This window comes from Poecilia formosa, unplaced genomic scaffold (assembly GCF_000485575.1).
Source record: "Poecilia formosa unplaced genomic scaffold, Poecilia_formosa-5.1.2 Scaffold269, whole genome shotgun sequence".
Taxonomy (NCBI): Eukaryota; Metazoa; Chordata; class Actinopteri; order Cyprinodontiformes; family Poeciliidae; genus Poecilia; species Poecilia formosa.
Genome location: NW_006800208.1, coordinates 860,323 through 871,477, shown reverse-complemented (window position 1 = coordinate 871,477; position 11,155 = coordinate 860,323). Strand labels below are relative to the sequence as shown.

Here is an 11,155-nt window from a genome sequence, read left to right as displayed (position 1 = left end):
TAATTCATTCATGTTCTCATCGTTACTCACAGTTATTATTCCATCAGGCTCTACAACAAAATGGCTGTCATCTGTGCTGAAGAGAAACTGTGTGCGGCCCGTGCAGTCAGTGAAGACAACTGGAAATAAATAAATAAATACATCCATCATAACTTATTAAATTAAAACAACCATGTTAAATTCTTGCTGAAACTCAAAGTGAAAAAGTACTTGTTTAATATTCAAAAGCAACTTAAATGTTGAATTAATAATATTTGTTCTTCAACACTAGGTGAAAACTTCAATATTAGTTTCAAACATGAAATTACTTTTTAACAATAAATGTGTCACATAATGCTTCTTATAATGTAAGGAAAGAGGTTTTCTTACATTTGGTTAAAAAAATAGAACATAAAGCAAAAAGTTTTAATATCCCCTCCTTCCCTCCATGTCAGGCAGTTCAGCTTTTCCAGATTTTACTCAATGCCCAAACCTTTGCCGAGTCTTGTGCCTTGCTTCAGGGCTTTGTTGCTCACTTTTAATATTAACATCTCTGACTCAAATCCAGGCTGACATGGTGATTCCTCTGCAGCTGCAGTCTAGAAGAGAAGAGATGTATTTATATTAACAGCTAATTTATATTCTGCATTGCAGCTAAATTAAAACAGTAACTCATAACCTGTAGTGGAGTCACCAGGGCCATTGTGTGTGTGTGTGTGTGTGTGTGTATATATGTATATATATACACACACACACACACCCATAAACTATGTTGTTTTCATAGCTTATGTTTAGAAAATGAGTCACTTAATGATAAACTTAATCTGTATTAACAAAGAAAAACAGTGGGCTCAATAGTTAAGTTTCATACATTGTTGGATTTTAACATTTTTCAATAAATATTCTTTTGTAGATTTTAGTTTGTAGATTTATTCATTTGTTAACATTTTCAACAGAGAATACTGAAGTATCGTGCAATATTCAAATTCTGAGGTGAATCAAAAGAGTTTGTGTGAAGAGATAAACATTCTTACCCGACATAAGAAGATCCAAACACTCCAAATTACAAACCAAGTGATCCCCATTTCTGTGTAAAAGTTCTTGTGATTTATTTTTATTCGTCAAATGTTTGAGAGAAAGTCAGTATGTGAAGATTCTGCTACAGACTATCTTCTGAGTCTGCAGCATGCACAAAGCCACTAAATGTTCATATAAACCACCACATGTACATGTACACTTAACCAAAGATGCAACGCCACTTATCTTAAACCAGGCAACACCCACAGATTGCGGAACCCAAACACAGCAGGCAAAAAAAAGTGTATAGTTGTGAAAATGTATTGAGACAAAAACCAGAGTCCAATTTACAAAGGGAACATCGAGGGGAGCACAAAAATGATGCAACGAGAAGACATGAGGAAATCAGTGAGGAACATGAAGGAAGTGATGAGAAAAACCAACAAATTGTGACTGAGATAGAGGAGCTTCAATACTGGGAAGGTTGTGAGTTTGACAAAAGACCTGGACTGATGAGCTAATTGATTACAGAGTAGTTGGAGAAGGAGCCAGGCTGAGGAGAGAGGAAGAGAAAGTGACACAGGAGAGGAAGAGAGAACAGGGGAACAGGAAATAATACAAATACTAGAACAGAGGTGCCCAAAATGGGTCTTCAAGGGCCAGCAACCTGCATCCTGCACCCTGTGGTTTAATGCACCTGGCTCAAGAGTAAAATTAACAAGTGACAAAAATGACCGAACAAACTCATCTGAGGTGGTCAGGTAACATCTGGGTCAGACTGAAACTCCAAAACATTATGCATCACCAGGTGTTTCCCCTGAAGTCAGATATAGTCTCCTTCTCCACTGAGTTTCACTTCTGTCATAAAGCCATCAAACACAGCAAGTTGTTGCACTTTTGTGTTGTGGAATTATTATCAACACCGATCAGCAAAACATTGTATTTGTACGAGCTCCAGTTAATGTCCGGAGTTGTGCAACTCTTAATGTTTCTCAAAGGTTCAATGGAAAACTTTTAACTATCGTAGTTTCTGGTTACCAGTTTGTTGTTTTAGCTTTATGACTCTCTCAAGCAAAGCTAAAACATTTTATAATTGTACCTGTGACTTCAAAGCTGTACATTTATTTTTAGATTTCTGGATTTCTTTATGTAATTTAGCTGGAAACATGTAGTTGAGATACAATCTGCATTGCCAGATAGTCCACATCAAGATAACAACTGCTAGACCGATAAGGTTTTGTCTAAACCTGACAGAACCTTATCTTTCATCTTTTGCAACTTTAAGCAAAAAAGCAGGATGATCTATCATGGTCTTAAAGACGTGAAGCAAAGATTGTAGCACGAGTTCTGCTTTTATTCTTCGCCTCATTCTGTACCCGTCCTAAAGGGTCTTCATCCTAATCAGTTGCATTTTGTTTGTGTCACTGTCGTCAGTCTGATGTGATTTGGTTAAGTAAGCATGCAGCAAAGACACAGCATAGAAAGACACAGAATAATTTTATCCATAACAACATAATCCCAATAACTTTAATCAAACAAAAACGGCCCAGGATCATGGAGTCGGTTCTATCAGCATCCCTGTATCAACAGGAAGTAGTTTGGCTTTTAGAGCAGACTAGATGTAGAAGATAAATGTTTGCGTAAAACCCAAATAAAAGTTAGAATGCAAGTGAAGAACAAATGGAGAAGCCAGAAAGAAGAAGTAATCATTTCACAACTTAGAATTGGCCAGACAGGACTTAATAGTTCTCTTTTTCATAAAGGCAAATATGAAACGGGGACTTGTAGTTATTGCAATCAGATGGAAACAGTGGAACATGTCTTATTAGAATGCAATAAGTATTCAGAGGAACGTCAGCATTTAAAGTCAATACAAAACAGAGAGGAAAAGGGATTTTCTGTTAAATCTTTTTAGAAATGAATCAACATCTATCTGAAATCAATTAATTAGATTTTTAAAAACTAATAAATTATTTAATAGTTTTTAAAAGTATGTGTGCATACACATGTGCATATATGTATGCACATGTGTATGCATGTGCATACATATATGTGTGTTTGAGTGTCTGTGTGCGTGTGTGTGAATTTGTACACTCATACACACCATTGAGGTGCATATTGTTAAATTCCCTCTGAGTATCATTGATGACCACACTCCAGTCCGGTAGGTGGCGGTAAATGCACTTTAAGTTGGTTGCCATTCGCCAATAAAACATAAAAGAAGAAGAAAGAACAAATGGAATGGAAAGCGGAACCAAAACATGCGAGTCGGCTTTAGTTTCCCCCCGGCGTGTAAACAACTGCGGAACGCAGCGGAAGAAGGTCCATCGTGCAGAAAGGCCATGTGCTAACAGCGTTAGCGTTCTGCTGCTACGTCTTCTTCGTTTACTTTCCAACATGGAAAACATTACAGACGGGACATGGGACAGCTTACCTGTTCAACTAAACGAGAAGATTTTACAAACACTTGAGGAAATGAAATTTACTTACATGACACCTGTACAGGTAACATTTTTTTTAGCCTTGAATCCCTGTTTCAACCCATGCTGCTCTAAAACTCCACCTATCTGACTGATGGATCTTTTCTCATTATAGTCTGCTTGTATTCCACTGTTCATGAACAATAAAGACGTGGCTGCTGAGGCGGTGAGTGTCTCTGCAACAAGTTCTTCAAAGAGGCTGAAACGGAGCAAGACGTAGAACTCTGAACTAGTAGGATTTGCTGACAAATTGATTCTGGGTCACGAAGAAATCCAGACTAATGTGATCCATGAAACGTTGAACGGTCAAATGTGTTTATCTTGAGTTGAACTAGATACAAAAATGACAAAAGAATAAGTACAAGGTACAAGACAATCTGCGATATCTGTCATGCGCTTTCATGAATAGAAATATATCTGATGATGGGAGCACTGTGATGATAATGATTACAGCAGTAGAGATCATTTTAATCAAATTTTCATTAGAACAAAAAGTTGGAACAAGCATGTGATGAAGATTATTTCTTTCTACAAATGAAATCTGAATGAAAAAAGTCAGTGTGAGGGAAATGGTTTGTGGTATCCAAACAGGACAAAGAGTAAAATGTTTTATATAGGATGAAAAAAAGTGACAGGTGTTTTTTTATGGCATAGTGGTAAAAGTGTTGGTTTTCCATCCATCAGACTTTACCAATTAATATTTTTAGGGTACCATCTTATTTAAAAAATTATTTATACACAGAGTTTCCATTATGCAACAACAGCTTCCATCCCCTTTGGTTGTTCTGGACAAAATTACCATTACATTTGGTAATTTTGGCCAGCGCGGTCCGGAGCCTGTGGATCATAAGCCTGGCAGGCCACTAGGCTTTACTTGTGTCCCACCAGGCACAACCTACAATAAATAAACAAGTGTTGTTTATTTATTGTAGGTTTTACTCATACATTTACAGTGATAGCAAGTAATGTATTGAATAGCGTTCAGCAGTAATTACAGTAATAAATAAATTCTGTTGTTTAAATACCTCAGATCTAAAGGGTAACTCTGGAAGAACTGCAAATATTTATAGCTCGGGTGGGAGAAACTTTCATCACATAAAATATTAGTTTGTGCACAATTTTAGCTTTTGTGAAAGAGTAGCAATGAGAAAGTCACTTCTGAATGAAACGGATAAAAGTTTTGTGTGTAGTTTAAAACAAGCCACATAGGGGGCGCCATTAACATGACGGCAGTATCTGCTGCTGCTTGTAGGAGCTCTGTATCCAATCAGACAGAAGAATTCAGTTCAAGAGGTATAAGTGCTTTGAAGTAGCTATATTTAACATATTTATTTGGCTCCCTCTGCTGGCGGCTGAATTAATATACAACTTGGATCCAACAGTAGATAGGGATAGGGTTAGGGTTAGGGTTGATATGATAGATGATCAAAACTGAGGATATAAAGAGGTGGTAATTAACAAAATTATGCAAAGAGAGTTATTCGGAAAAGATCAGGAAGTTGTGCTGTCATGACAACCGGTCGTTTCTTAAGGTGTTTGCTGTTTTGCTTCAGGTCACCGGCAGTGGGAAGACTTTGGCTTTTGTCATTCCTATTATAGAGCTGCTGCTGAAGCGCGAGGAGAAACTCAAGAAGAAGCAGGTAACCATGACACCAAAGCAAAAAACTTGGCTGCTTTAGTCTCTGCAGTATTATTATAATTATTTTTGGGATGCTGAGAGATTTGCTGTCGTGGAGTATCTGCTGAAACATTCAGGTGTTTTGTGCAGGTCGGTGCTCTGGTGATCACTCCCACACGAGAACTGGCCCTGCAGATCAGTGAGGTGATGGGAATGTTTATTCAAAAGTTTCCAGAGTTCACGTGAGTATAAAAAAAACTTCACAGAGTTAAATGCTGTAGATTGGAATTGTTTCAAACTGAGCAGGCAGACTTAACAAGAAGAATTTTATTTATTTATTTTTTCAATTTACACTCAATAGTCAATTTCACCTTTTGATTCTCAGGCAGATTTTGCTGATTGGTGGCAGCAACCCAGCAGAAGACGTGGAGAAGTTTAAAGAGCATGGGTATGTGACGGATTTCAGTCCTACTTTAACAGGATGAAAAGCTGGCAGTAAATAGACTTCCTCTGTTTTTAAGGGGTTGAACAAGTGTATTACTTTCTTCTGTTAGACTTCATCATTTGAACAAAATGCATCTGAGTAAAGTTTTCATTTTAATAAATAACCGAGGGCAAATATTTTTTATTTTTATAAAAATGAAAGCTGTATCCCAGGGGTGGCAACACCAGTAATCCTCTAATAGCAAGCTCATTTTTTGTTCAGCTCTTTAGAGTTTTTTGCTAACATTGAACACATTTGTTCAAAAGAATCAGTGTCTCAACAGCAACCGTACAGGTAGGTGTGTCATGATACACACCTACCTGTACCTGCTGACATTGTTGAGAGCAATAGTTTGTGTTGCAACAGCATTTACTGCCTTAGCTTCCACTAAATACCATCTTATTGTAGTGCTTTACCATTAGCTTCTTCTAAATACCATGCTGTCATAGCACTAGCTTCTGCTAGATACCATCTTGTACCTCTTTAACATTAGCTTGTGCTAAATATCATCTTGTTATACTGCTTCAGCATTAGCTTTTGCTAAATTTTGTTATACATCTTTAGCAATAGCTTCTGCTAAATATCATCCTGTTATACCACTTTAGCATTAGCCTTTGCTAAATACCATCTTGTTATAGCTCTTTAGTGTTAGCAGAACTAATGCTTATGATTAGTGCTGTAGTCCTCAGTATTGGGTGGGAACATGTTAGAAAGTGATTATCGTGCTAGTATAACGTCCGTTTTGCGTTTCTTTTCAGTGGCAACATTGTGATTGCGACGCCCGGCCGCCTAGAGGACATGTTCAGGAGGAAATCAGAGGGGCTGGAACTGGCCAGCGCGGTCCGGAGCCTGGATGTTCTGGTTCTGGATGAGGCCGACAGGCTGCTTGACATGGGCTTTGAGGCCAGGTACGAATCAGCAGGAAACATTTTACAGTCAATATGGAGGAAACATCCTATTACAGGATGTCCGTGCACCCTTAAAAAGTCTTAAATTTATCTATCTAAAAGTGAGACCTTAAAATGTCTTAAATTAATTTAAATAATGCAAGTTGTCCTTAAATATTTTAAACACAGGTTTCGTATCGTGGCAGGACTATTTAATCCTATATATTCTTACTCTAATTTTCTGTCAGGTTAAGTTTGAGTTGCATGAACACATTTTCATTGTGTTCTGTGACTCGAGATGGTTGAGGCTACCAGTAATTAGTTGCTAATACTTTTTTACGCCCATCAATGGCAAAATTATTGAAAATTTATAGTCTTTTTTTTAGATTTCTGTCATGATGCAGGTCTTTAATTTAGAATGGTCTTAAAAAGTTTAAAATTTGAGTTGGTGAAACCTTCAGTAACCCTTTATTTTCAAATACAGCGTGGATGTGGTTTTGTTGATCATTTTCTCTTGATTTTGGACTAAATCTGCTCCTAGCCCATCAGGCTGCTCCAGGTTTAGATGTTCTGCGTTTCACCCCACTCCCTCCCATGTGTGCAGCCTGAACAGCATCCTGAGCTATCTGCCCAAACAGAGACGGACGGGCCTGTTCTCAGCCACCCAGACTCAGGAGCTGGAAAAGCTGGTGAGGGCCGGCCTCAGGAACCCCGTCCGCATCACCGTCAAAGAGAAGGGTCAGGCTGCCTCGGCCACCCAGAAGACCCCGGCCCGTCTCTCCAACTACTACACTGTGAGTGACGGAGCGAACAGCCCGTCGTTCAGCCGACAAAGCGAAGATGATGACAAAAGACATGCGTGTGCTGTCCTTTCAGATTTGCAGAGCAGAGGACAAGTTCAACAACCTGGTGGCGTTTCTAAGGCAACACAAGCATGAGAAGCAGCTGGTCTTCTTCAGGTTTGATTGAGTTTATAGTTATTTGTGGTTTTTGTTTCTGTTTAATTTATTTTTCTTTGGTTGTAATGTTTTATTTTGTATGTTCAATCGGTTACTAAAACAATTGTTAGTTGCAGCCATCGTACAGATACAGTTTTATTAGTTTTTGAATTATAAGAAACATTGAGAAACCACTTGATATTAATGCAATACTTAGCAGTAGTCTTCTTCCTTCCATCTGTTTTACTATTACCATTGTTAGTAGATTATTATTGTTATTTTACTATCATTATTGTCATCATTAGTTTTTTATTTGTTATATAACACAGATTATGAAGTATACTATATGGTCTACATTGTCACGGTGTTGGTAATTATTCCAATGCTGTATGTCCGGTTATTATTTATAGTCTTTATTATTATTATTATTATTATTATTATTATTATTATTTGTAGGTTTTATAGAATAGTATAATACCATGTTTTTAATGACCAATTTCTGATAATTACCGCGTCTGCAAGTGACATATAACTGAGATAAGCAGTAGGTTCAATAAGGCTTCACTTCTTTTCACCCTTATTCAACAGTAAAGTAGTGGTAATATAATTGTTTTGTTTCTGGTTATGTTTGCACATATTTTCTCTTGTTTTCTTTGTTTTTTTAAAGCACCTGTGCCTGTGTGGAGTTCTTCGGCCGAGCCCTGGAGTCGCTGGTCAAGAAGGTCACGATCCACTGCATCCACGGCAAGATGAAAAATAAGCGCAGCAGTATTTTTTCAGACTTCAGGGCCTTAAAGAGGTAGAACCCCCCTCCCCGCCATCCCATAGTAAATCTGTACCATCACATGTTTGTTTTTAAAAGTGTTGTGACGTTGCAGCGGGATCTTGGTCTGCACCGACGTCATGGCCAGAGGCATCGACATCCCCGACGTGAACTGGGTTCTACAGTACGATCCCCCCAGCAGCGCCAGGTTGGTGAAATTAGTTTAAAAAAATTCGAACAAAAGTTGCTCTTTAAGGTTAAGGACTATTTATTTTGGTGGATTAATGCATTGCAGAAATTAATTGTCCTGTTAGCTTAAACATTAAAACACTATTAGTTTTCTAACTACGAGGCTCCAACCGTTTTTTCTTTTTTTCCGTCAGAGCTTTTGTGCATCGATGCGGGAGAACAGCACGTATTGGTAACCACGGCAACGCCCTCGTCTTCCTGCTGCCAATGGAGGAACCGTATGTCAACTTCTTGTCCATCAACCAGAAAGTGAGTGTGAAGTTGTTTTGAGTAAGTGACAGTATCAGTTGTACTGGGATCCTTCAGCAGTTGTCGTAGCCGTCGGCAACAAGACTTTCTGGATCAGCCATGCAGGAGTTAATACGCTGATTGGAGACATTTTGCACTTAATCTGATAATTGATGGTTTAAAATAATTGTCTCACTCAAAGATTATTTGACTCAGCATAAAGTCACCCAAAGGAGGGTCAGAGCTACAGTGATATGAAATCCTCAGAAAAAGGTATCCATTCAAATTCTGAGTGAGATTTAAGCAGGGTTTTTTTTTTTTCCTTTTTTTTTTTTTTTTTACAGAGGTGGTCATGGGTAATTTTTTTTCTTTTGCATTACCTCAAAAAAGTATTGCATTCCTTTGCAATAAATGAGCAAATTCACCCCATTTAAAATTGCAACTGAAAGCGAGCAAAGATGTTTTATTCCTGTTGTAATTTGTGACATTGAAGTTCTTTAAAAGAAACCAGAACTAGTGATAATCGGTGCATCTCCACAGGATGTTGGTCAGGATGTGATTGGGCTAACAGTATTTTTTTGTGACCAGTGCCCGCTGCAGAAGATGTCTCCTATAAAGGACGTGGTGGACGTGCTGCCCAAGGTGAAGGCCATGGCGCTGGCCGACCGCGCCATGTTCGACAAAGGCATGAGGGCCTTTGTGTCGTACGTCCAGGCTTACGCCAAACACGAATGCAGCCTCATCTTCAGAGTAAAAGGTCAGAATTCCTCAAAGCCGACTGTATTTTTTTTTTATTATCCCCCCAAAAATGAATTGTATTGTTTTTGTATTGTATTGTCTCATATTGTTTTTTGGTTTAGATCTGGATTTTGTGTCCCTGGCCAACGGCTTCGCGCTGCTCCGCCTGCCGAAGATGCCCGAGCTGAAGGGGAAAACGTTTCCCGACTTCGTGGCGACGACGGTGGACACAGACAGCATCCGCTACAAGGACAAAAACAGACAGAAGCAGAGGCAGAAGATGCTGGCTGAGCTGAAAGACAAGGAGAAGACGGAGCTCCCCAAGAAGAACTTCGTCAAGAACAAGGCCTGGTCCAAGCAGAAGACCAAGAAGGAGCGCCGGAAAAAACGCGCCGCCAAAAGGAAACACGATGAGGTAAACTCTGTTTGGGGGATAAATGAAGCATTAAAGCTGCAGTGTGCAAGTTTTATTTTAAAAAAAATAGATACACATTTCTTTTACATATTTGTTGAAACTACTAATCTGCAGCTAGCATAGTCTGTCATGAATGCTAAGGCTAGTTAACATGGCCACTAGATGAACAGTTTTCCTTTAACACTAAGTTGTTTCTCCACCACTAGCTTATTTAACAGCGGGTTCACATGCTTTATTGACAGCGCTAAGACCCTCCTCCTGGCTCTGATTGGTTGCATTTCTTCAGACGGCCATAACAGCAGGGAGGAGGTGGAAGAGATCGATCTTACCTCATAGTGACAGTTTTAGCAAATATGTAGAAAAACATACTCTTCATGAAAGTTACGTACTGCAGCTTTAAGACGGGACGTTCTCATGGCTTCTGTTCTACCTCTGCAGGACTCTGACATGGACGAAGAATACATGAAGGAGCTTTTAGAAGACACTCGCCTCCTTAAGAAACTAAAAAAAGGCCAAATCAGCGAGGAAGACTTCGAGCAGCAGCTCACAAACTCAAAGCAGGAAGCAGGTGGACCGTAAATGTCTGTTTTATTGTTTAGCGAAGGGACGCGGTTATAAATACAATTTGATGAGTTCGTCGCTGACGGCCGACGGGGTGAGGACCCCCAGGTCTGTGAAGAGCAAGGTGATGAGGGAGGGGGGCGTGTAGTCGATGACCGGGTGTTCCTCCGACAGGTTCCGGATGCTCTTCAGGGTGTCGGCTTTGTACTGGGCGGGACAGGAAGCACAAGTCAATAAATCTGGATAAAGGGATGGAAAATCATTAAAATAAAAACACACAAAATAAGTAAGCCGCACCTTAAACTTATCGGGGACGTCCTGTTGGTTCAGCGGATACAGACGAACAAATTTAAAACTTTCTGCAACGACGTAGAAGGGCTTGTTGTGAGCCTTGGAGCACATAGCCATCTGATAGGTGCCGATCTGGGGAAAAACACACACAGACTCTAGATTCTGTTGGAAACATACACAGATCTGATCTGATCTGATCTGTGCGTTCAGCTCCCTCGAGTTTCAGTTTTATCCGGGCCCATGAAGGGAACGCACCTTGTTGATGATGCCTCCGCTCTCGACGACTCCCTCTGCTCCAACAATGACCAGGTCCACCTTCTCCAACACATACCTGGAAGACGGAAAATTTAAACTAAGCAGCTTTTAAAAACAGGTTCATTAAAACAGTGTGAACATAAATATTAAGCATTTTTCCTCAACTTTTGCTCGTCCTCTTTCTGGCCCTCAGTGTTGTGGTCAAGACCAACTAACCCGAGACCAAGACAAGACCAAGACCAGAGTGTATCG

At 39.4% G+C, this 11,155-nt stretch overlaps 3 protein-coding genes across 4 annotated transcripts in view; 1 reads left to right on the top strand and 2 right to left on the bottom strand.

Moving 5' to 3' along the window:
• LOC103151033 (cadherin-1-like) overlaps window positions 1-1,509 on the bottom strand; it is a 13,474-nt gene extending 11,965 nt beyond the window's left edge. Inside the window, exons 1-3 of the mRNA XM_007570863.2 lie at window positions 1,014-1,509; window positions 473-578; window positions 31-119 (exon numbers count right to left, since the gene is read on the bottom strand). Of these exons, the coding sequence (XP_007570925.2) occupies window positions 31-119; window positions 473-578; window positions 1,014-1,064 (246 nt within the window). The 5' untranslated portion in view covers window positions 1,065-1,509. The remainder of the gene's footprint in view (window positions 1-30; window positions 120-472; window positions 579-1,013) is intronic.
• Window positions 1,510-3,043: 1,534 nt separating this feature from the next.
• On the top strand, window positions 3,044-10,394 carry ddx55 (DEAD (Asp-Glu-Ala-Asp) box polypeptide 55). The gene is made up of 14 exons (XM_007570859.2): window positions 3,044-3,501; window positions 3,592-3,642; window positions 5,030-5,116; window positions 5,245-5,336; window positions 5,480-5,542; window positions 6,337-6,486; window positions 7,070-7,259; window positions 7,342-7,424; window positions 8,071-8,202; window positions 8,282-8,374; window positions 8,550-8,664; window positions 9,232-9,400; window positions 9,504-9,796; window positions 10,235-10,394. The coding sequence occupies exons 1-14, from the start codon at window positions 3,238-3,240 to the stop codon at window positions 10,373-10,375; spliced, it is 1,923 nt and encodes a 640-aa protein (XP_007570921.2). The 5' UTR covers window positions 3,044-3,237; the 3' UTR covers window positions 10,376-10,394.
• The window catches only part of eif2b1 (eukaryotic translation initiation factor 2B, subunit 1 alpha), a 5,966-nt gene continuing 5,178 nt past the window's right edge, over window positions 10,368-11,155 (bottom strand). The window contains exons 7-9 of one of the 2 annotated variants that reach the window (XM_007570862.2): window positions 10,904-10,979; window positions 10,655-10,780; window positions 10,409-10,564 (exon numbers count right to left, since the gene is read on the bottom strand). In XM_007570862.2, the coding sequence (XP_007570924.1) occupies window positions 10,409-10,564; window positions 10,655-10,780; window positions 10,904-10,979 (358 nt within the window). Of the gene's footprint in view, window positions 10,781-10,903; window positions 10,980-11,155 lie in introns of both variants that reach the window. The other variant, XM_007570860.2, reaches the window with a different exon arrangement.